General features: G+C 39.7%; 1 protein-coding gene across 3 annotated transcripts in view; it reads left to right on the top strand.

The window, feature by feature from the left end:
• ADAMTS9 (ADAM metallopeptidase with thrombospondin type 1 motif 9) overlaps positions 1-24679 on the top strand; it is a 161590-nt gene that overhangs the window by 23048 nt on the left and 113863 nt on the right. For 2 of the 3 annotated variants that reach the window (XM_041761924.1, XM_041761922.1), the window contains exons 4-11: positions 8287-8576; positions 10823-10906; positions 11008-11123; positions 12066-12106; positions 12220-12325; positions 16859-17005; positions 18218-18359; positions 19558-19653. In XM_041761924.1, the coding sequence (XP_041617858.1) occupies positions 8287-8576; positions 10823-10906; positions 11008-11123; positions 12066-12106; positions 12220-12325; positions 16859-17005; positions 18218-18359; positions 19558-19653 (1022 nt within the window). The remainder of the gene's footprint in view (positions 1-8286; positions 8577-10822; positions 10907-11007; positions 11124-12065; positions 12107-12219; positions 12326-16858; positions 17006-18217; positions 18360-19557; positions 19654-24679) is intronic. The other variant, XM_041761923.1, reaches the window with a different exon arrangement.

Here is a 24679-nt window from a genome sequence, read left to right as displayed (position 1 = left end):
TTTTGTGGGCCATCTCTTTTAGCCTCCCAGTTAACCCTTTAAGGAGCTGCTACGACCCTCATTTTATAGATGGAGAAACTGAGACTCAGAAGCAGAGAGGGGCAGCTAGAGTAGCACTAGGGCAGGGCCATGCACCAGAGCTGGTCAGCCTCCAGAAGCCACGTGAAAACCTACTCATGAGTCCTGTCCAGCTTCCTTCTGGTTGTCAAGCCAGGGTGGAGCAGAAGGAGGCGGGGCTGGTGTTCCCTTTGGTTCTGAGCTGTGATTTCTCTGCCCACTCAGACCATGAGGTCACAAGGTGGTTCAGTGCCTTAAGGAAATTCAGTTAAATTTTGATAAACCTTATGAAAATAGCAATAATTAACTTCCCAACTGTGTTAAAGTTAACATTTGAATCTCCTCAGCCCTACCCCAGTGGATGTGAGACTCTCAATGAGTAACTGCTGAGTAACAAAGCCTGGATGTTGTTTTCCAAAATGATTCCAGTTATTTAGTAATGTCATATGCATTTTATTGCTTAGCAATGTGACATGAAGCTCATTTAAAATATTTTTTCACCAAAAAATAACCAAATGTTACAGGGTTTTGTTTTGTTTTGTTTTTTGTTTTTACTGTGACGTTTTCTTTTTATTTATTTATTTATTTATTTATTTATTTATTCACGATAGACAGAGAGAGAGAGATAGAGAGAGGCAGAGACATAGGCAGAGGGAGAAGCAGGCTCCATGCACCGGGAGCCTGACACAGGACTTGATTCCTGGGCTCCAGGATCGCGCCCTGGGCCAAAGGCAGGCACTGAACCGCTGAACCACCCAGGGATCCCCAACTGAGGATTTATGAGGTTTTAAATAATGAGAATGTCTTAAATCTTTAAACTTTCTTTTTAAGGATTGATCCCAGGTTTTATTTTTGTTTCGTTGTTACTGTTGTTTATTTCACCTTACCTAGCTCTGGTGCCTTGCACAAAATAGGTGTTCAAGAAGTAATTTTTAGAATTCAATTTATAATATATCAGGAATTTCCTTTTTTTAAGATTTATTTATTTATTTTAGAGAGAGAGAGTGCACAAGCAAGGGGAGGGGCAAGGGGAGAAGGAGAGAAAGAATTCTCTAACAGACTTCCTGTTGAGCATGGAGGCTGGAGCCAGAGATAGGGCTTGATCCCAGGACCTTGAGATCATGACTTGAGCCAAAATCAAGAGCTGGTGCTTAACAGACTGAACCATTCAGGGGTCCCAATATATAAGGAATTTTCTGTACACTTTGTAATTTAATTCTCAAGACCACCTTAACATAGAAGTAGGAATCAGGCCAGGAAAATGGAGGTCTAGAGAAGTGACTTAGAGGGATCCCTGGGTGGCGCAGTGGTTTTGCGCCTGCCTTTGGCCCAGGGCGCGGTCCTGGAGACCCAGGATCGAATCCCACGTCGGGCTCCTGGCATGGAGCCTGCTTCTCCCTCTGCCTGTGTCTCTGCCTCTCTCTCTCTCTGTGTGACTATCATAAATAAATAAAAATTAAAAAAAAGATTTAGAGAAGTGACTTAGAAAAGATAATTTAAGGGTATAAACTGTTTTTATCTTTGAATTGTTACTGTAAGCCAGAAAAATATTTTTACACACTCTCCCTGTGATAATTCCTTTTAGTTATGACTTTATGACTTGTAAAAAAAAAATGAAAAAAAAAACTCTATTTATTGGTGGCTTTCCTATGTGCTGGGTATTTTATATGCATGATCTCTGACTATTCCTCAGAGCAAGACTATGAAATAGGTAGTGTCCTTACCCAGCTGTATAAATGGGAGCGTGGAGAGTAAATGGGAGCCAGTTATTTGTCCGAGGTCAGCAAGGGCTGGAAGCTTGCTCCCTTCAGAGCATGAGGTGTACAGCTTCTCTGTACTAGTCAGCAAGGCCAGAACAGTTGTAAAAGCCAATATTAACTCATCTTCTTGTTATAAAATGTTACAACTTAAGTGCCTATGACATGGCCTTATGAAATACACCACTGCCACTTCCAGCTGTCTAGTATGCCTAAATTTGTTTACCAAGTGCATGCAAAGGTTCAAGTTGCAAAATCAAATGTGCATTTGATTTTTGAAGGTATCACATGCTTTTTTGCTTTTTGGTGGGTGTTTTGTAATAAGTCTATTTTTTAGAGTCATTTTAGATTCACAGAAAAATGAGAGGAAGATACAGAAACTTCCCATATATCCCCCTGCTCCTACACATGCATAGCCTCCCCTACATCCTGCACCAGAGGGTACATTTATTAGTTGATGAATCCATGTTGACATAGCATAATGATTATATCATAATCACCTAAAGTCCACACTTATATTATGATTTCCTCTTAGTGTTTTATATTCTGTGGACTTGGACAAATGCATAAAATGACATGTATGCATCTTTATGATTTCGTAGAGTATTTTCACTGTTCTGAAAATCTTCTGTGTTCTGTCCATCTCTCTTTGCCCCAACCGCTAGCAAACCACCGACATTTTGCTATCTTCATAATTTCCTTTTCCAGAATGTCATATGGTTGGAATCATACAGTGTATAGCCTTTTTAGATTGGCTTCTTTCACTTAACAGTATGCATTTAAGGTCCCTTTATGTCTTTACATGGCTTGCTAACTCATTTCTTTTTAGCTTTGAATAACATTCCATTGTCTGGCTCTACCACAGTTTATTCATTCACCTACTGAAGGACATCTTAATTGCTTCCAAGTTTTGCAAATAAGAATATTAGCCATAGATATCCATGTGCCGGTTTTTCTGTGGACATCTCCTCTGGGAAAATACCAAAAGCATGATTGCCAGATCATATGCATGGTTAGTTTTGTAAAACACTGACAAACTGTCTTCCAAAGTGGCTATATCATTTTTCATTCCCACCATCAATGAATGAGCACTCCTGTTTTCCAACATCCTTGTCAGCCTTTGGTGTTGTCTGTGTTTCAGATTTTGGCCATTCTACTTGATGAGTGGTGGTATCTTAATGTTGTTTTAATTTGCATTTCCTTGGGGATCCCTGGGTGACTCAGAGGTTCAGCATCTGCGTTCAGCCCAGGGCGTGATCCTGGAGACCTGGGATCCAGTGTCAGGCTCTCTGTGTGGATCCTGCTTCCCCCTCTGCCTGTGTCTCTGCCTCTATCTCTCTCCCTCATGAATAAATAAATAAAATCTTTAAAAAAAGAAGAAGAAGAAGAGGCAAGAAAATTCTGTAGCCGCTTTGGAAAATAATCCAATAGTTCCTTAAAATGTTACTAAATGAGTCAGCAGTTCTACTTCTAGGTATATACTTAAGAAAAAGGTAAACATAGTCACACAAAAACTTGTACATGCACATTCATAGCAGTATTATTCAACTGAGTTGTTCACCCAAATGCCTACCAATTAAAGAATGAATAAATAAAATGTGAAAGAAGCCAATCACAGAAGAAAACATGTTGTAGGACTCCATTTGTATGAAATGACAAAATAAGCAAATCCATAGATACAAAACATAGGTTAGTGGTTTCCAGGGGCAGGAGAGAAAGAGGGGGAGTGACCACTAGTGGGTATAGGGTTTCTTTAGGGGGCAATGAAAATATTCTAAAATCAGATAATGGTGATGTCACACAACTTTATGAATATGTTAAAAACCACTGAATTATACCCTTTGAAAGGATGAATTTTATGGCTATGTAAATTGTCTTTTTTTTTTTTAAAGAGGAAGAGAGGACAGGGAGGGGCTGAGGGAAAGGGAAAGAGAGGATCTCAAGCAGACTCCCCACTGGGTGCAGAGCTTGATGTGCTCAATCTCAGGACCCTGAGATCATAATATGAGCAGAAATCAAGAGTCAAACACTTAACTGACTGAGCCACCCAAGAGCCTCTATAAATTATATCTCAATAAAAAAGTGCTAATATATAAAGCTATGTGTTGGGGGGGAGGGGGAAGGAAGAGCAAAAGTACACAATTTGTACTGTGCTTTCCACCAGAGCAAAATTTCATTATGTAGCCCATTCTGATAAAACTAGTAGCAAAGTGCCCTTGCAAATTTGAAACACAAGCCTCAATTCTATTATGCAACAAGGTCATTAAAGAGAAATGTGGATGACTTTATTTTTATCTTAATACCATATGTCCCTTGGTGGAAATTATTCTCTGTTATTACAGATTCTATTCAGAGGCAGGGGAGTTCAGTAGGTATACAAGTTGTAATTTCTGTATTTTCAGTTCTCAATAAAAATGTTCATGCATTTATAGCTATTGTGAATATTTGAATCCTTAAAGCTCATATGATTTTTAATGTTAAATTAAAATTTGCCTGTTAAAATGGATAAAGTGGTTGAAATTAGTTGAGCTAATTAGGTCACTAAATAGGATTCTAGGGGATCCCTGGGTGGCCCAGCGGTTCAGCGCCTTCCTTCGACCCAGGGCGTGATCCTGGGGTCCTGGGATCGAGTCCCACATCAGGCTCCCTGCATGGAGCCTGCTTCTCCCTCTGCCTGTGTCTCTGCCTCTCTCTCTCTCTCTCTCTCTCTGTGTGTGTGTGTGTGTTTCATGAATAAATAAATAAAAATCTTTAAAAAAAATAGGATTCTAACTTGTGAGGATTAAAGATCAGATGGGTAAAAGACTGGGAAGTATTGTATATTAGAAGGTGTTTTTGATTCTGATGAAGTAATTTTATTCTTATTTTTTCGTAAAGTATACTGAATTATTTTTTTGATACACAGGTTACTTGTAAATGAAATGTAAAATTTACATGTGTTGTTCTCTGTTATAAATTGTAGTCTTTTGTGATTAATGCCTGAAATTCTTTAGCTCTTTTATTTAAATAAGTATACCTTGTTTCCAGTTAGTGCCTGAGTTCCTGCTCAGATTTTCACACCTCCCCTTTGATGATACTCTGAGAGTATATTTTTCCCTGTCAGTGGTCAAAAAGTGAATACAGTATTTCCTGAGTGTTTTTCCCACTGCAAGTATACTTCTCTCTGATAAATCAAAATATTTCTGGAAGACCTTAAGTAAGGATTATTTCTGTTTCACAAACCAAGTGACATATTTTCTTTTTTAAACAGCTTTTTTGAGATAAAACTCACATACCATACAATTCATCCTCGTAAACTGTCCAATTTAATGGCTTTTGGTACATTCATAGATACGTGTGACCATCATCACCATTACTTTTAGGACATCTTTATCACTTGAAAAAGAAACACTGTACCCTGTAGCTCTCAACCCCTCAAATCCCTGCCCCACCTCCAGCAACTAATCTACTTTCTCTCTCTTTTGATTTACCTATTGTGGACATTTCCTAGGACTGGAATCATGTACTGACTGGATTCCTTCACATTACTTTGTTGATAAAGTTTATCAACATGTATAATAATTTTAAGAAAAGAGCCAATTCAGGAGGAAGATTTAACCAGTATAAATATACATGCACTTCCTAACAGAGAACCACATACAGGAAGCAGAACCTGACAGAAATAAAGGGACAAATTGACAATTCACATAATTGTTAAGACTTTAAAATCCTATCTATGTTCAATAATGGTTAGAGCAGAGAGACAGAAGGTCAACAGGAAGTAGAAAACTTAAGTGACACTGTAAACCAACAACACGCAACAGATATCTATACAACACTCCGTGCAGCAACAACAGGATGCAGATTCTTGTGATGTGCACATGGAACATTCTCCAGATTAGATCATACACTAGGCCATAAAAACAAAAACAAAAACAAAAAACCTCAATAAACTTAAAAGGATGGAGGTAATACGTAGTACCACCTGACTACAATAGAATGAAAGTAGAAATCAAAAACATAAAAAAAAAAAAAAAGGAAATTCAAAAATATGTGGAAAGTAAACAGCACATGCTGAAGTAACCAATAGGTCAAAAGGGAGGTTGGAAAATAGTTTGAGATGAATAAGCATGAAGATAGAACAAACCAGAATTTCAGGGATGCAGGTATAACAGTGCCTGAAGGGAAATTTAGAACCATTGATGGCTCTATTAAGAAAGAAAAACTATCTCAAATCAATAATCTAACCTTCTCCTTTAAGATACTAGAAAAGAGGGGGACCTGGGTGGTTCAGTTGGTTAAGCATCTGATTCTTGGTTTTGTCTCAGGTGGTGATCTCAGGGTTGTGAGATCAAGCCCCGCTTCAGGCTGCACCCCAGCATAGAATCTGCTTGAGTTTCTCTTTCCCTTTACCTCTGCCCCTCCTCCTGTTTTTGCTCTCTAGCTCGCTCACTCACTCTCTCAAATCAATCAATCTTTTTAAAAAAAGACACCAGAAAAGGAAGAGAAAAGGAATCTATAGCCTGAAGAGAAAATAAAATAATAAAGATTAAAGCATAAATTGATTGAAATAGAAAGAAAAATGAGACTTTAAAATCTTTGAAACTTTACTGATCATAATAATTATATTAAGCCTTTACAGGAGACATTAAACAAAATTGTTTCTCTTTCATAAAATGAATGACATTGTTTCTTCATGTATTAAAAACCACTTGATTTTCAACATGGCCTCCATACACCTGTTGTAAAAAGCTAGTCTTTGTGAAAATACCTACATGCCTTCCTTGTTCAGTTGAGATTTAACCAAACCATGTACCCATCCCAATCCAGGGCTCTTGAGAAATCTTGCTCTACTAGAGTACATTTTAGGGTATAGATCAAACCCATGTTTGACGCCTCATACCACCACTTTCTGCTATGTGACATTGGACAAGTTGCTCAATCTCTTTGAGACTTATTTCCCTCATCTATAAAGTAACCGTTAATTTTCTCATTTTGAGAGGAATTGTGAGATAACTTGCACAAAACAGCCTAGTTCAATGCTTGGCCCATAGTAGGTACTTGACTAGTATGTGTTCCACAGTCATTCAATAACTGAAAAATAGTGTAAATACCCATATGGCTTGGTTATAACATATATGGATGTTCTCAAAAGACACTGGCAGAAAAGAATGTCATATTGAATCCTACTGTGTACCAGACTTTGGGGTAGTTATGTGATCTATGGCTGGACCACATAAAACTTGTTCGACAGTGTGTACTGATTTCACTATTTTTTAACAACTGCAAACAATCAGGCAAAATACACATCCTGGCCTAAATGGATTGTTTTAGCAATGGTTTTTATGATCAAATATTTGAACCCTTCCAAAATGAAACCACTTCCAATTTAACCTTTGTTGTTGTTGTTATTGGTATAATAAATTCTATTCTTTGTATCTTAGGTAAGCATACTCGTCAGTTGTACAATTCTGTTGCCTGTTTTAAACTACAAGCTGCCAGCATTAAAACTATAAAGCACATTTATGAGATGATAGGCAAGATAATGGATTAAATTCTGTTTTTACTCAGAGCCTATTTGGGCAGGCACTTTTATGCTTATTCTGTTTACTGTGTGGTTGATGACTTGGTATTTGAATATTTTCACCAACAGTACAAGATTCAAGCCAGGTTCCCTACTAGCGTTTCTCAAAACCTTAACATGGATATGAATCATCTGGAGATCTCATTAAACTGAAGATTCTGGTTTATTAGGTCTGGAGTGGGGCAGAGGAGCATTTCCCACAAGTTTGAAGGGGCTGCCACTGCTGGCCCACGGACCACAGTTTGAGCGGCAGGATTGTATAGAACTGATGACATACCTAGGCAAGAGTCAGAATGAGTAGGGCTGATCAAGCATTCTACATCACTGACCCAACAGCCTCTTCATCTTCTCTGAGTTTAATCTATTTCCTTAACTGAGCCCTGAAAGAAATTAATTAAAAATTCAGAGGCGTTGAATAGCATCTTCTTACATTTCACATATTATAATGATTTCATGCAGTAATAGAAAAATACCTTGTCATGCATTTTCTAGAGTTCCTTTGTATTGTCTATTAGCCTGGCCACCTCTCAGACCTCTTTATACTATAGCTCATTGTGTATCAAGAGCAGTGTGTAGGAAACATCTCTATTTCCATTCTGTGAAGCTCAGTACCTGTGCTGGCCCTGTCTATATCTATGGCAAAGAACAATAAATGAAAACCACTTAAACCCCAGCAAGACTTTTGTCACCAAATGAAAACAGTCATAGGCAATTGTTTCCCTTTCAAGTCCTTAGTCATTTAGATGAGAGAGCACAGATTGAGTTTCTCCTGGAGAGTCCACAGTGTGTAGAACTTGATTTTGTAGGTAATTTGACAACAGAGGCATCATTTTAAGATGTGGCAAATTAAATCTTACTATGAAAGAGAAGTGGGTTGAAATGTAATGCATGCCATCCAATTTGTTGCAGAACACAAAAATAGTCACAGCAAAGACAAGAGGAAAATGAGAAGGAGAAGATGGGGAGCAAGGCATAGCCTGGCTGATGATGTGGCGGGATTAAGGAGCAGCTTAGCAACAAAGGCGCTTTCTGCCTATGGTAACAAGACGGACAGCACAAGAGAAAAGAGGACCCACAGAAGAACAAAGCGTTTTTTATCCTATCCACGGTTTGTAGAAGTGATGGTGGTGGCAGACTACAGAATGGTTTTATACCATGGAACAAACCTTCAACACTATATTTTAACTCTAATGTCAATTGTAAGTACATTCAAAAGAAGGTGATTTATGAGTCCTTAAATGTGCCATTGGGAAATGGGTTTCCACCCAGTGCTTTGGAGGATCATTCTCAGGGCTGGCATTCCAACGCTTCAGGCAAGTGACCGAAGAGAACATAAGATTATGTATTGGCTGCCTTTTTGTATTGACAACAACGGTGACAGTATCGAGTGTTCATTCTGTTAGACAATGTGCTTTGTAGTTAGTTAAAAGGCATCATTTCTAATCCTCCTGGCAAGTCTGCTAGGGGAGATTATCATCCCCATTTCATAGATAAGAAAACTGAGCCTCAGAGGAGCTGGGCCACTTGCCCATGGTCTTGTAAAGCTAGTAAGTGGCTTAGGGACTGCATGTGACCTCTAGATAGTCCACTTCCTAAACCCAGTGCTCTTCCTCTGAGATAGAAACTTGCACAGCCAGGTATGTGTCTGTAGTAAGACAGTTGGATGCCGGTTGTGAATCAGAGTCACCTGGGAGCTCTTTGAATTGCAGCTGCCTGCCTGCCTTTGTTTCTCTTCCCCAGGATTCTAATTTAGTAGCCCTGGGGTGAGGCCCACACCTCACACCTCCTCACCTCTCCCTCTCTATTTTCCTACTCTCACTTTGAATTGAGAAATCAATAGATTTACATTTTTAAGAAAAAAAAAAAGAAATCTAACAGAACGAAAGACTAATCATGAAAAAGAAGTGCCATTACCTACCCTGGCACCTTCCAGAGGCCACCACTGTTAAAAGTTCTTTTTTGCATATGTTTCTAACCAGCACTGCCCAGGAGAAATATAATGCAAGCCACGTACGTAATTTAACAAGAAACAAGGAAAATTAGTTTTAATGATGTATATTATTTTCTACCAAAATGCTGTCATTTCAAAAATTGCAAAGGAGATATTTTACTCTTTTTTTTTTTCATACTAAGTCTTAAAATGCAATCTGTGTTTATACTCAACAGTACATCTCATTTTAGACTCATACAAAGTCTTAAAATGCAGTATGTGTTTACATTCAACAGTACATCTCATTAAGACATAAAGCCACATTTCCAGTGCTCGGTAGCCATGTGTGGCAAGTGGCCACCATGCTGGACAGCACAACTCAAGTTTGTATGCAGATACAACTTTTTTTCAAAGTAAAACAGAACATTGTCACACACCGTTTTTAGAACAATATGTAAAACACAGCGTTTATTCTAATGGATTGACCTTACTTTATATGAACGGGAGCCTACTTTTAATAGATTTCCCAAAAGAATGTGAAAAACGACCGAATTTGAGTCACAGGTGCTTTAAGAGTTCTTTGCTTTCCCTGTCCAGTGGTTCTTCTTGTCTTCCCCTCACCGCTGTGAACCGCTCCCTTGTGCTCCCCACCCCAATCCCTTAACCTGCCTGCTTCACACTCTCCCCTCTCCTCCCTTCCCCATGCTCAGCCCCATGTGCTCCAGCCCTCTCCTGTCCTGGACGAGGGAGAAAAAAATCCTAATCACACCTTGCCCAGACTCAAGTCTATTTCCAACCCATAAATTCAGACCTTTCAGAAGAATTTCAGTTATGAGCCTGGATATTGGGTCACGCTGATGTAGGTTGAGCTTTTCTGACTGTGCCACTCACCACTGCAGAGTCTTGGGAAAGTTACTTAAATTCTCTGAGCCTTAGTTTTCTCACTTGTGCAGAGATTTTTGCTGTGGGGACTAGATGCAAATGCATATGCAATTTTCAGCGAGGGTCAAGTCCACAATAAGCATGCAGTGAACGTTAGCTTTCATGATTAGCAATAATAATGGAAAAAACAAAACAAAACAAAATGGGCTACTGGGTTGTGAAGAAGACAAATGGGAGGTAAGCACGAAGAGCAGCAGTATTAGCAAACATGTGGTCCATGTGAAATTCCATAATTGGGCAATCTGGGACTTCAACTGGGTTGAAAGAGCTTGATCAAAACTTAATATCCAGTGTTTTGGCACAGAAAACTGTTAAGTTGCGTGGCGATGCAATTTCCAAGGAAAACACTTTGAAATTTAAACTTGTTGGGATTCATTATTATCTGAAACTGCCATCTATGAATTTTTCAAAGAGAGCTTTAATAAATGTTTGCGGAATGAATGCAAATTCAAAACGACAAAATGCATATGTTGCGTGAAACGTGGAAAGAGGTGGAGCCCAGCGTAAGAAGTGAATTGCTTATTGCTTACACAGAGTTCACAATTAACCTTGAAAAATTTATCTCGGTTGCAGGTAGCCTCTATCTATAAAGACCCAAGTATTGGAAATTTAATTAATATTGTTATTGTGAACTTAGTTGTGATTCATAATGAACAGGTAATAAAGTTTTTTTTCTTCTTTCTTGTATATGTATCCGAAATGGCATATCGGATTGGTGTTGGTACAATGGGCCAATCATAATTCTTTTCTGCATTTAGGAAGGACCTTCCATATCTTTTAATGCCCAGACAACTTTAAGAAATTTTTGCCAGTGGCAGCACTCCAAGAATTACCCTGGTGGAATCCAGCACGATACGGCTGTTCTTGTAACAAGGTATATGGATTTCTTATTCCTCGAATCATTCAGTTTGCAAGCATGTTGGTGGGTGAAGTCATATATTCTTGTTAGCCAGCCCGTAGGACCAGGTTCCCAAGCAGCACTATTGTGGAGGCCGCCCTGTGGATTGCAGGACATTGAGCAGTATCTATGGTCTCTACCTACTATCTGTCCGTGGCAGCCTCTCCTCTTGACTGTGACAACCAACAATGTCTCCAGGCATTGTCAAATGCCCTCTGGGGTGGGGAGCAAAATCACCCCTGGCTGAGAACTGCTAGCCAACAGGTGCCAGGTAGTCAGTAGATGTGTTAGGCAGGCCAAACAGGAAACACCCTTAGACCAAAGGCAGGTGCTATTCATATGGAGCTGGTTGTTACCATGTCACAAACGCATCTAGCGTTGCCAGCTTCTGTGATTTTGCAAGAGGTCAGCAATATGGACTTTTTGTTTTGAGTGAAATCTTCCAAATTTTTACATGGTAGCTACTTTCTCAAAACTATTTAAAATGCTGTACAGGGCAACAGAGAGGAGTGCTGGCCTGCTTGTGTTTCCTGTTGGCCACCTCGGAGATAGTCACAATCACTTACTCGTAAGTGAACTGAAATGAGTGTTTAGAGCCTTCTCAGGAATGTTCACAAACAGACTAGAATCACTCATGCCACTGTAGGAGGGAAAGCCCAGGCTGGAGAGTTTATTTTACTTGCTCTGTGGCTACCCCTGTGGCCAAAGAAGCCCTCCTGATGTAGCTTTTAATCCTTACATCACTGGTTACCAGGCTTTTTTGAGTTACAGACCTGTGGCCTTCTTAATTGGCTTGTTGTAGCCTCCTCCTCGATGAGGTAGACACTGTCATGAATGCCTAGAAGACTGTCAGGTGTTTGCTTGTATTGACATTTACTCTTTGGTGTCGTCATGGCCCTAAGTCTGCTTTCCTTTCAGACAGGATATCTGCAGAGCTCATGACAAATGTGATACCTTAGGTGAGTCCGCTGTGCGTATCCTCTATGGCTACAACAGTTTATTACATGTTTTTATTCCAAGTCACAATTGCTTTGTAAAGTAAATCCTTCTTCTTTTTTCCCCCTCTGAATAGGTCTTGCTGAGCTGGGTACCATCTGTGATCCCTACAGAAGCTGTTCTATCAGTGAGGACAGTGGACTGAGTACAGCTTTCACAATAGCCCATGAACTGGGCCATGTGTACGTTTCCTTGCCATATTTTTATTTAATTCAGAGTGACCTCAAACTTTTCTTCCTTTGCATCAGAGAGGATCCTCTTGACCTCAGAGAGCAGAGGGCACTTTTTGAGTCATAACAAAGGCTTCAGGGCTGAAGAGCTTTGACTCTAGTTGGGAAAAATGACTGTGAGTAGCACAGCAGCCCCTCTTCAGCCATAGCAGACATGTCTTTGCTTTACCTACACACATTTTCTGTGAAATATCTAGTATTTTCCTTTCTTTCTGGGAGTTGGAGAAATGAGGCCTTTCCAGCCATCCACTGAAGCAAATGGTGCATTAGCTTAGGAAACTTTCCTGGTGTAACATCTTTATCTGAGAGGGTCTCCCTTCATTGCTCTGGTTCACAAGATTTTCGCAGACCCAGATTGTTCCTGACTGTAGACGTACAAGGCTTTCATTCAGACATTTAGCCTCCGGGCGCAGTGATGTCCCTCTTTTAGGGAAGAGATGGAACAAAGATACAGAGAAGAGAACATTTCCTAACCGTGGTCACTTAGTGGTTATTGTGAAATTGGCTTTTCCTTTTTGTTCTTTAGAAACAGAGCATAGCTAGAATGTGGGGTAAAACAGTGTAAAGTTACTAGAAATGATTGTGATTTTTGATCTGCATTGTTTTCTTTCTAGAATGATTTAATTTCTTATGCCATATCTTTTAAAAATAATTTTCTCAAGAGTTGTCACTGATAGAGTTGTACATCAATGGATAGGTCAGTGGTAACTTTGTTTAAAGGTAAATAATCTATTAAGCAAGGGTTTTTTTATTCAACAAATGCTTTTTGAAGGCACCTATGTGTTGTGTGCTGTTCTACAGGTAAAGATAAGATGCATATGTAGAGGCATCTCCAGTTTAGTTCAGCATATAATGGGTATATTTTGAAACTAGTAACTTTCAAGCGTATTTTAAGAGCACACCAATTTTCTCTTCTCCAAAGGAAATACTATCAGATACCCAATATTTATAGCACAAACAAAGCACGGCTTTCATTAAGCAGTTGTGGTAGGCCAGAGTCCTGCTTAATCGGCCTCCTCTCGGTCCTTTTGGTTTCTGAAATATTTTTGTGAAACTCAAAGATTTTGTGGAACTCAGTTTGCGAACTTGACCCACCAGCATTTCCCAAGACACAAGGTCTCCAGCACAATTCCAAGAGAATGGTCTGTCGGGGGAAAAAAATAAAAAGGAGTTTCATACTCAAGTAATTTAAAAACTTTTTTCTTCCTGGTCTAGCCCTGCTTAGAGTCACAAAGCTCAGTGGCATAAAGTAAAGGCTCTGACAAGGACTGTATTAAAATAAACTGCTGAGTTTTGCTTAACTCAGTGTTCCCAAACTTATTTTAATAGAATCTTTTGGGGATTTTTGTTTGTTTTGCATAAAGTCTAGGAAATTCCTTTAGACCTTTAAATAGGAGGTTAGATTTGACCATGAAGAATAGGATGGCATTTCACCAAGGCAGCCATTCCTGCCTCAGGAGACCAGATTGGGGGAAGTTCAAGATAGGAATGTAATCAAAGGGCAAGAGCTTGTGCAATTAACAGATTCACAGTTCCCCATAATCTATTGTTAAGAACGGTAGAGTATTTAAAGAAATATAGTTAATTTCCTATTAATTCCTTCCTCACAAGAGCTAATAAACTCCTTTCAGGACAGCTAGTTTAGAAAGTTGACATTTTAAAGAAAGTAAGAATTTTGATTAGCAAAGGCCAATATTTTCAGGTATAGAGGAGCTGTGTGAACTGTACATTTAGCAAAGATCTCCCTCCACAAAAACCATGTGTTGGCATCAATCTAGGTGTTTTTATTTAGCTCCCTTAAACTTTATAAATCCCCACATGGTGGATATTGTTTCCATGTCAAATGATCTTAGTAATATTAAATTGCTTAAAATCTAGTGCTAATAATGTTGGGGTACCAGCCTGTGATATTGGGGTTCCAGCTCTAACATGGGAATCAGCTGAGAACCAGATACCCAAGTTCCAGTTGAATTGTTCTAATTCTTCATTCTCTTTAACTTGAGAAAAATGTATGCCATTTACCTCACTATAAGATGGAGCTAATACATGCACACCTTATCTCAAAAGTGACAAGAAGTTAAAAAAAAAAAAAAAAGGAAAGAAATAATTGGTGAATGATGTGAGTTGTTAGCTAAACAAAAGTGTATCTCTAGCCTCTTAGTAATCTTTTTTGTTTTGGTGCTTTGTCTCATATAGTTAAGTTTGCTTGTATTTTAAGGAAAATGAATATCTTTTTTAATTTGCTACCATACTTGGTCGTAGATTTTCTGATGAACTTATTAAAGATTAAACATTAGGTTGTTATAGTCATGACTGTCTGGTAACATAAAACCCTGTTGGGGAGAAAAAAGTGTTTGATCTTGTATTTGCTGAGGATCATTGGATGCTTCAAAAGCAGCTCCTACCTTCTCATATCAGCTTCTAGATGTACCAAATCTGAGTTAGGAGGAATTTGGGAAGTGACTGAATCTCTACTGGATATAGAGATCCTTACACAATATTCCTGAGCAATCTTCCACAATTTGTTTAACCAGAGGGAATATGTTTTATGTATATTCCCAAACACAGAGATTTTAGAATCAGACTGGAGTGGTTTCCAATCCCAGCTCCCTCACCCCATCAGCTGTGTGACCTTAATCAAGTAATTCAATCTCTCTACGACTCACATTTTCTTATCTATAAAATGTGGATAGTAATAGCAGTTTTCACAAAAGGTAGTTAAATGAAATAAAGCATCTAACACAATTAACACATTGCCTGGTATGTTGCGAATGCAAAAAAGTCTTGGTTATTATTTTTTAGTGAAGTGCTCAATGATTGTTACTATCTAGCCCCTGCTGTGAGCAAACGTGCCTGACATTTGAATGCCCAGCAGTTTAGCGCCGCCTTCAGCCCAGGGTGTGTGATCCTGGGGGCCAGGATCGAGTCCCATGTCGGGCTCCTTACATGGAGCCTGCTTCTCCCTCTGCCTGTGTCTCTGCCGCTCTCTCTCTCTCTGTGTCTCTCATGAATAAATAAATAAAATCGTAAAAAAAAAAAAAAAAAGAAGTTTTCTATCGATGTGATGAAATAAACTTGATTTTATCTAGGTGTGGTAGGGGTGAGGAATAAACACCAGCTCCTTCACACCACGAGAAACAAACAACAAAGGTTTGAGCGTGATGCTTGTATTGGGTTTATCGGTGTAGGTAGGACACTGACTCTGCAGCTGGGAACAGGAAACAGGGGCAAGTCATTCTTTTAAAGAAATGAACTCTTAAGCAGAAAGAACTGCTATTAATTTTAATCTAGACAAAGGTTTTCTATCTCATAATTTTCATCTGGCAATTATTCCATCAGGCAATTATTGAAGAGCCCAAGTCTTGTTAGAAGAAGAAAACCAAACCCAAGAGAAAGGAGTGGAATGGACTTCATGGGCTTTTATCCCAGCTTTTAGATACATGTGAAATGAGTCTACACACTTCTCTCTAGCTCACTGATTTCCCTATTTCAAGATGAATGAGTGGAAGGGATTCCTCCCTAAATGCAAAGTTAGTCACATGTATCCGTTTTGCGACTGGGGAGTCATCCAGGGAGGACCACCCCTCTGCGCTCGGTACTGGAGCTGAGAATGGCATGTGGGTCATAGACTTGATGTCTCAAGATTGAGAAATGCTTCGTATCATGTTTCCCCCCATTTTCTCTGGCAAAGCCAAGAATGGCAAGTATGTGTTAATGCTGCTGCTGAGTTCTCTCCCAGGCCCGGGAGGACATTGGCACTCCATCACTCCAGGGGCAGAACGTGGATTAGCTGAAGAATCCTTTTGTGCCCAGCTTTTTAGGAAGCCAGTACCAATCAATTGGCGTTGGCAGGAAGCATGAAACTATTTGCTATGTCTGCGTTAAGCCAATTGGATTGGCATGCTTGCAGCTTCCCTTAATGGGTGTTATTGTGCACGAACTTTGCATACTTCTGTCATGATATACCTAACCCGGTTATATCATTTGTCAACCTGACCCAAAAGGAGGAAATGCCAAGACCCATAGTGAGCTTCTTATTAGAAAACTTCTGGCTTCAAGTTTTGACACTTGACCGACTCTTTATATTCACAGTGTTATCATAACTTGCCAAATTCTTGACTCTATAAATTGGCCTTTCACAGCTTATTAGGAATTTCAACTACTGTATTCTAGCACCAACTACAGCACATTCAGAGCGCCTGCAGTTCCAAAAAGTACCCTTAACCCAGATAATGAGCTACTCAACATCTTTTTTTATACATTAAAGGCACTTTGTATTAAATTGGGTGAGAATTACATTCTATGCTGCACTCCATCTTGAATCATCCAGGAAGTTTTCTCCTGCTCCCCGGCATGTACGTTCTTATCCACAATGCAGAAGGCAGTTAACTTTTTTCTCTTAGACAGATGCATTCTTGAAGCAGTGATAACAGCTCAACGTTTTGGTATTTATTGACATTCCTGTCTTTGTCTTGTCGGCCTTAGGTTTAACATGCCTCATGATGACAACAACAAGTGCAAGGAGGAAGGAGTCAAGAGTCCTCAGCATGTCATGGCTCCTACATTGAACTTCTATACCAACCCCTGGATGTGGTCAAAATGTAGCCGAAGATACATCACTGAGTTTTTAGAGTAAGACTTAAGCTTTCTTATAACGCAGGCTTCTTGTGTCTGGCCTCCATGTAGTGAACGCATTGTGGGAAAGAAAATGTAGAGCCAAGCATTCCTTTGGAGTTGTTATTTTTGTTGACATTCCTGGGAGGAGGTAAAAAAAATATTCTCCAACATCTGTGCAGTTCCTCGCCTTGCCAGAGTTTTGAAGATTACAGACTGAGCTAACGAAAAAGTTGGGATCTTAAAGAGAAGATGTAAATGTTGCTTCGTTCTTGGTGAAGCTCTAAGGTCTGCTCAGGTCTTGGGGGAGGGCCCATGGGTGTGATTACACGATGAAGAAGGCCACAAATAGTTATGTGGTTCTGACTTAGTCATTTTGGCTCAAAAAAGGGGAGGGTAGTGAGATGACCCCAAAAAGGGTTATGTGGGTGGATGAAAATCACACAGACCTCCATGTTGTTGAATTAAGAACATTCTTTCTCTGTCTCTCTTCCCCCCCTTCTTTCTTTTCCTCTCTTGTTTTGTTTTTTAAGCTTCCTGCCAGGCTGCTCAAAGATCCAATTACATTATACAATATTCCTGTGTCACAGATTTATTGCTCCTCTCTCCCAGATGTACGAAAGGTTAAGTGATTGTCCAAGGTCACTGGGTGTATATTTCTCCAGCCACAGGGAAGAGGGGGCTTATTAATCAGAACTCACCAGGTGTGAATTTTCCAGAAGAGGTGTTTGCAGAAAAGTCAAAGAGCTGGAGGGTTGCTGTTTTTCTTTTTAACCAGATGATCTGAAGTGTTTGTTCTTATAGTTGTTGATTCATTCGCTCATCTGCTCAGCAAACATTTACTAAAGACCCGTTGCTATGGTATTTAGAGCCCCATGCCTGGATGAAAAAGACACTATCTTTGCCCCTAAGAAGCTTACAATCTATTGGAGATGATGGTAAAGAAATAAATAGATCAATGCCCCGAAATGTGCCAAATGCTGTAGAAGCCACATATTTCCTACTGACTATGTTGTATGGCTAATCAGCAGTTTCCGCAAACAAGAATACACCAAAAATAGAGCTTCAGCTTTTGGACTTTAGCGTGGGAAGTAAAGAATAAAGCGCACTCGAAAAAGGAACAATCCTCTCCACCTTTAAAGTGGCAGGATGGCATTCACTTTCATCTGGACCTTTTGGCAGCCCCTTTTGTCTCTACTCTCAGCATCTGTATTTTTCTGCTTTCCACAGCACTGGGTACGGCGAGTGTTTGCTTAATGAACCTGAATCCAGACCCTACCCTTTGCCTCGCCAACTGCCAGGCCTACTTTACAACGTGAATAAACAATGTGAATTGATTTTTGGACCAGGTTCTCAGGTGTGCCCATATATGGTAAGTATTTGGGGGCGACTTCTGCCCTCATCCATTGACTCTGCATATTTTTAATTCATCGTTTTCCACTGGCTTCTCACTCTAACATAAACCACTGGTGGTAAAGTTGAGAATGGTTCATTGACTATTAATGACAACAATAATAGTGATAATGATGATAAATAGGAATAATGCTGTTAGGTGGTGCTTCACTGACACATTCTCACTTTACTGTCATGACAGCCCAAAAGGGAGATGTCATTCTGATTTTCATATTACACATGGGAAACCAAGGCTCAGAGAGGACAGGGTTTCAGGGCTGGTGATGGCACAGCTCTGCCCTTTCCTCTCCTTGTCTTTCATCCCACTGACTTGTCCAGATGACCTTTATAACAGAGACTCTTCTAGATTCTGTAAAGGTCATCCATGAGACAAACCTGTTTCCCTGTTTTAGCTTGTCAGGTCTGTGCACTATGACCACATGGCACTTGAAATCATTTCTGGAGGTAGCTCAACTGGTGGGTGTAGGATATTTTAATGTGTGTGTCATGGGCACTTGGACCAATGATATCCAGTGGTTATCAGGATGCAAATGGACAAAAATGTGCTTCTCTGAGGTGCCCTGTTTTCTTCCTTTGGGTGTTTGGTTGGTTGGTTTGGTCGGAGAGACTTCTGAGATAGCATAGTGAATTGGGAAGTACAGTGATTATATGGAAATAATAAAAATTTTTGAGTGAAACTTACCCATGATTATATTCTTCTCTGTGTTACTCATGATAGCAAACATCCTCCTTTTATATCACCTAAAGCCCTCCCAGATGTAGAAATGTGTTTCATGGGCTGCTCTCTGTAGCCCTTGGAATATTTTATCATTCATCATACCAAGATTACAAATCCCTTTCTTTTTTTTTTTTTTTTTTTTTTTTAAATTTTTATTTATTTATGATAGTCACAGAGAGAGAGAGAGAGGCAGAGACACAGGCGGAGGAAGAAGCAGGCTCCATGCACCGGGAGCCTGATGTGGGATTCGATCCGGGGTCTCCAGGATCGCGCCCTGGGCCAAAGGCAGGCGCCAAACCGCTGCGCCACCCAGGGATCCCTACAAATCCCTTTCTAACCTATGCAGTCTTGTTGGCAAAATGTTGGTTGAGAGCAATCTCTGCCTGGTTCCATATCGTCTAATCACATTACCACTGACTTGTTTAACTTAATTGGACAGATGCAATGTAGACGACTCTGGTGCAATAATGTGGACGGAGTGTGCCGGACTCAGCACACGCCCTGGGCAGACGGGACCGAGTGTGAGCCTGGAAAGGCAAGTAGCACCCTGATATGTTCTTTTGTCTTGGGGCAGCAGAAATGGGCAAAATGTTAGCTGTCAGCTTATTCACCATTGTTTAGTGTATGTTTAGTGATGCAGTGTTTAGTGATGCAGTGTGTTTTAGCATGCATAATACTTTTGGGGGGCAGGAGTTCAACCTTACTGTTGAAAATTGTGAAAACTTGTATTATAGCATAATACTGATACAAGACACAGAGCTAACATTAGTGCCTTGACTTAAAAACATCCTTTCTCTCATTTTAACATTCCTAAAATCCCAATGTGTTTTTTAGTTTAATGTGAGACAGCTTTTTTTTTTTTCTCTGTCTCTTTTTTGGGGTGGCAGTGGAAGGCTGTTTTCAAATTCATGGAGCATCTTAAAATCAAGGAAACCAGTGTGCCTAGGTGGCTCGGTCGGTTAGGCATCCAACTCTTGGTTACAGCTCAGGTCGTGATCTCAGGTCTTAGGATTGAACCCCTGCATCAGGCTTTGCACTCAGCACAGAGTCTATTTAAGATTCTGTCCCTCTCACTCTGCTCCTTTCCCAGCTCTTGCATATTCTCTCTCTCTCTCTCTCAAATAAAGTTTAAAAAATCAAGGAAACACAGAAATACAGTGAATTTCCTTTGTTCATTATTGGGATACCAGTCCCTTTAAGGAGCTGTGATGTCCCCGGAGATATAGGCAAATATAAACTCTGAGTTGGTTATAATGGTTCCCACTTATTTGTTAATAACCAAACAAAATCTGCTACATATACAGCCTAGAAATAACAATGTCTCATGCACCTGGTAATATGATTAGTGCAAACTTCTGCACCTGGTATCCATCTAAAAAATAAAAAAGGGGATCCCTGGGTGGCGCAGTGGTTTGGCGCCTGCCTTTGGCCCAGGGTGCGATCCTGGAGACCCGGGATCGAATCCCATGTCGGGCTCCCGGTGCATGGAGCCTGCTTCTCCCTCTGCCTGTGTCTCTGCCTCTCTCTCTCTCTCTCTCTCTGTGTGACTATCATAAATAAATAAAAATTTAAAAATAAATAAATAAATAATAAAAAATAATAAAGTTAGTATAGTAGTGATATCCTTATCATCATCATCCTCATCACCCAAAATAATTGGCTAATAAAAGTTTTCGATCTAAATCTGATTTTTTTAATCCCTATGGAAAATGGCATTCTTTCACTCAACAGTGATGCAGACCCTGAACTGTATTCTGAGTCTCTTGTCATCCTTACATATAGTTTTCCTTTCTTCTCTCTTCTTCCCATTGTCCATTTTACTCACTTCTAATATTCTGTTCTTTTCTTATTTCATTTTTCTCCACTTTGGAGAATTTAGCACTCAGAATGTTTCCACAGAAGGTGTCCTCAGAAGTGACAGACTTTAACTCTCCCTTCCCCAATTTTAAAGAATGGGGACAGAAAAAGAAGTGACTTGCCCAAGGTCACTGAGCTCATTAGGGTCCTGTCCCCACATTCCAGCCAGTCCCCAACCTATTTTCCTCCTTTACTTTATCTGAAGGGGTCACAGGGTCTGCTCTAGTGGCCACACCTCAAGCTCACTGAGCTACTTCAGTTTCCAGTGGATCAAACAGGAGGACTAGTAGTGGCTTCTTTACTCATCTGCTATGGTGGTTGTAAAGTTGCATGAGCTGGGGGGTTTGGATATTATTTGAAAAACTATAAAATTCAGTACAAAAGATTAAAAATTATAATGAAGCTGATTTTATACTTGACTAACTTGGTGATAAAATCGGCTCATGTTCTTACTTCTTAATGGCTAAGACCTAAGCAATTGAGAATATAGCTTTCTCCAATAACAGACTAACCAAAACTGTATATGGACATGGACTCAACAGCTTTTGCACCTTTCATTAGCTTAAAAAGAAATAGATCTTCTTAGCCGGAGTGAAATTTTCACTTTTTGTAAGACATTTAACTCAACATGTTGATGGCCAGAAGATCATGGGTTTGAGTAGGAATACAGATCTCAGGTTTCCATGGCAGCCATTAAGAATTTATTCATTCTTACAAAATGATGATGTGGCCTCAGAGTCCTGCTAAAACACAGTGACCTAGGCGGATGCTAGCAACTGATGCAAAATGACAACAGATTATACCTAGTTGATGACTTGGTTAGTTGGCTTGAGTCAGAGCCAGCCCACTATATTACTTAAATTGATTCTGTTTAATCTCAGAAAAATCACCAGTATTGTGTGTTATGGTTCTTAGCCGATCTGATGCACTCAACTATTTTTTTCTATTTCTGATACATATTATTGCTGGGAAAACCATAACAAAGAATTTTCAGTAATATGATGAAGTGAATCATATTGAGTGAAATTGCCATGAACAGGGCTGCCTACCTCACTGTAGCAGTGTGGTATCCCAGTCAATCTTAGAACACAAAAGAATTCAGGACGACGTCTGTTGTATCTTTTTCTAATCTCCTGTTTTTGTAACAGACGCAGAAGATAAGGGATTGCAGGGTAATCTTATACCTGAGAGATGGGGAAATTTGGGAGGTCTCTCAGAAGTGTTTTTCCATGTATGCTTGTGTTTAGCAAGAGCAACAGACTTCAAGGCATTCCAAAGGACAGGCTTAGAACCCTCTCAGAGAGGCAGCTATGTGGAGGACATGATAGGTACGCTGTTCTGTTTTAGAAAAAGTGGCCAAGTCTAGCAGCTTTTATTAAAGATGTGGGCATATGTGTGTTTATTTCCCTGAAAAGCATTTATGCATTTTGCAAATGCTAAAGATGGTGGATATGTTGGCATAGAAATTCCTTGTGTTTTCTTTCATTTTGTTTTGTTTTCTTAGAATTGGCAGTATTCTCCAGCCGATTCTGACTCCCTTTGCGGTAGGGTTAATTTTTTGTTTCTTTCTCTTCTTTCTGCCCTGCTCCCTCAGCAGTGATCTGTCTTGGCTGCTGACACAGTTATTTTGATGAATGACTCTAATTCTCTTTATTTTCTCCATTGTCTTGTTAAGCCCATTAACATTTCATTTTAACCCTATTTGTGAGCTGAGATTTGAAACTCTTGTTTTAAGCCTCTTTGGAACAAAATTGATCTCTAAGTCCCTCTTCCTACCTCCTAAAAAAGATGTGTTTAGGTAAAATACCATTTAATGGTTCTGGATACTTTTAGAAAAGGCTGGCTATATTTTGGCTTGGACTCCACCAGCCACTTAGTGTTATGTTATGATTTAGTGGCTATTCCAATATGTAAGTATTGTTTGTCAAATTTGCCTGGTAAAGTAGATGATCTTGGTACATAACTGCCAAACAGCTCTGATTTCCAGCCTCTGTCACCTCAGGCACTTCTCCTGTTCTTCTAAGGTTCTTTTTCTCCTTCCCTTTCTACCCATCAGTGGTCATATCAATAAAGGATATTTGATTTGCAGATTAGTTTTTAAAGAAGTATAGAATTTCTTGTTATTTCGTAGAATTTATGAAATATGTTCCTAGCAGCAAAATTTGAGGGCTAAATTGGAGGGTGATCTGCTATGACCCCAATTGAATATTAATTAGGAATTTTGTTTAGGTCAGACCCAATTATAATAATGAAAACAAATTAGCTATTTTTTCTGACACAAAAAGAAACTAGTCCAAAACTAGGCAGGTGATAGAACTGTTGTGGTAGCTCCACAAATCTCAGAGACCCAGGTCCCTAATTTCTTCCTGTTTTATTATCATGTGCAAATGGTCCTTAAGGTCACAGAATAGCTGCAGCAACTCCAGCCATCAAGTGGGAGTTCTAGGCAGAATGAAGCCAAGGGTGGGGGACAAAGGGGCAAAAATACCTTCCCAGAAATATCACCCAAGGAAGTCTTCTGACATCTCTTTGACCACTCTTATCTGTACAAGAATCTTGGGAAATACAGATTCTGTTTTCAAGGACAAAGGAGAGAATAGATATTGGGTAGACAACTTGGGAGCCTGAGCATCATCTAACTACATCATTAATCTTGCTTTTGTCTTAATTTTTTCTTTGCTTATGCATCAAAACCCATTTGCTCATAATTGAGAAGCAGCATGTGTCACAGTGAAGAGTGTGCCCTTGAGTCAGATTGTTTTTGTTTTGGTCTCAGCTCTGCCCCTTACTGATATTCATATCAACTTCTTGTGTGTGCCTCCACTTTCCTTTCTGTAGAAATGAGGGTAATAAGAGGACCATACCTATCTCATAGTGTGCTATGAGGACTAAGCTAATATATATCTAATGCCTAGAACAGTGCCTGGCCAATACGAAAGGCTGTGTTAATTTTTTTCATTATCTTACTGACTTTATTTAAGTCAGGTCCCCTATGTGTTCAGCTGTGTGCTGAGTGCTTTAGATATGCTGAGTCTCGTGTCCTACTCAAGACAACTTTAGCAAATTGATCTCCATTTTTCAGTCAGGGATTCACCTAGGGTCACAGAGTTAGTCTGTGGAAGAGCCGCAACTCACTACCAGACCATTGGCCTGCCGGGCTTTGTCCTTCTAAGACCTTCACTGTCCACTATGGCAGCCAATAGCCCCACATGTCTAGTGAGCCCTTCAAATGTCAGACTGAACTGAGATGTGCATAAGTGAAAATACCACCAGGTGTTGAAGACCTAGTATGAGAAAGAGTGTAAAGAAATCCCATAATTTCATATCAGTTCCATACGGAAGTAATAATATTCCAATATTTTGAACTGAATAAAAGGTATTAAAGTTAATTTCAGTTTTCTTTTTACTTGTTTTCACATGGCTTCTGAACATTTAAAGGAAAGTTTACACATGTGGCTTATGGCACATTCTCATTGGATGGTGGTACTCTAGACCAGGCTACCTCTCTCATTTATTTTTATGTGCATATGTTCCAATAAATGTTCACAACCCCTGTAAAGACAAATACCAAACAATGTCAGTGAGCAATGTCATCACCCCTTCCTCTGCCCACATTTCTTGGGCTTGGCATTGCCCAGGATTCTTTGAAGGCAGAAGCTTTTAAGCCTCAGCCCAACAGCCCAGGGAAAAGGATATTCCAGGCA

The sequence above is a fragment of the Vulpes lagopus genome, chromosome 7 (genome assembly GCF_018345385.1).
Source record: "Vulpes lagopus strain Blue_001 chromosome 7, ASM1834538v1, whole genome shotgun sequence".
Taxonomy (NCBI): domain Eukaryota; kingdom Metazoa; phylum Chordata; class Mammalia; order Carnivora; family Canidae; genus Vulpes; species Vulpes lagopus.
This window is presented reverse-complemented; position numbering and strand designations above follow the sequence as displayed.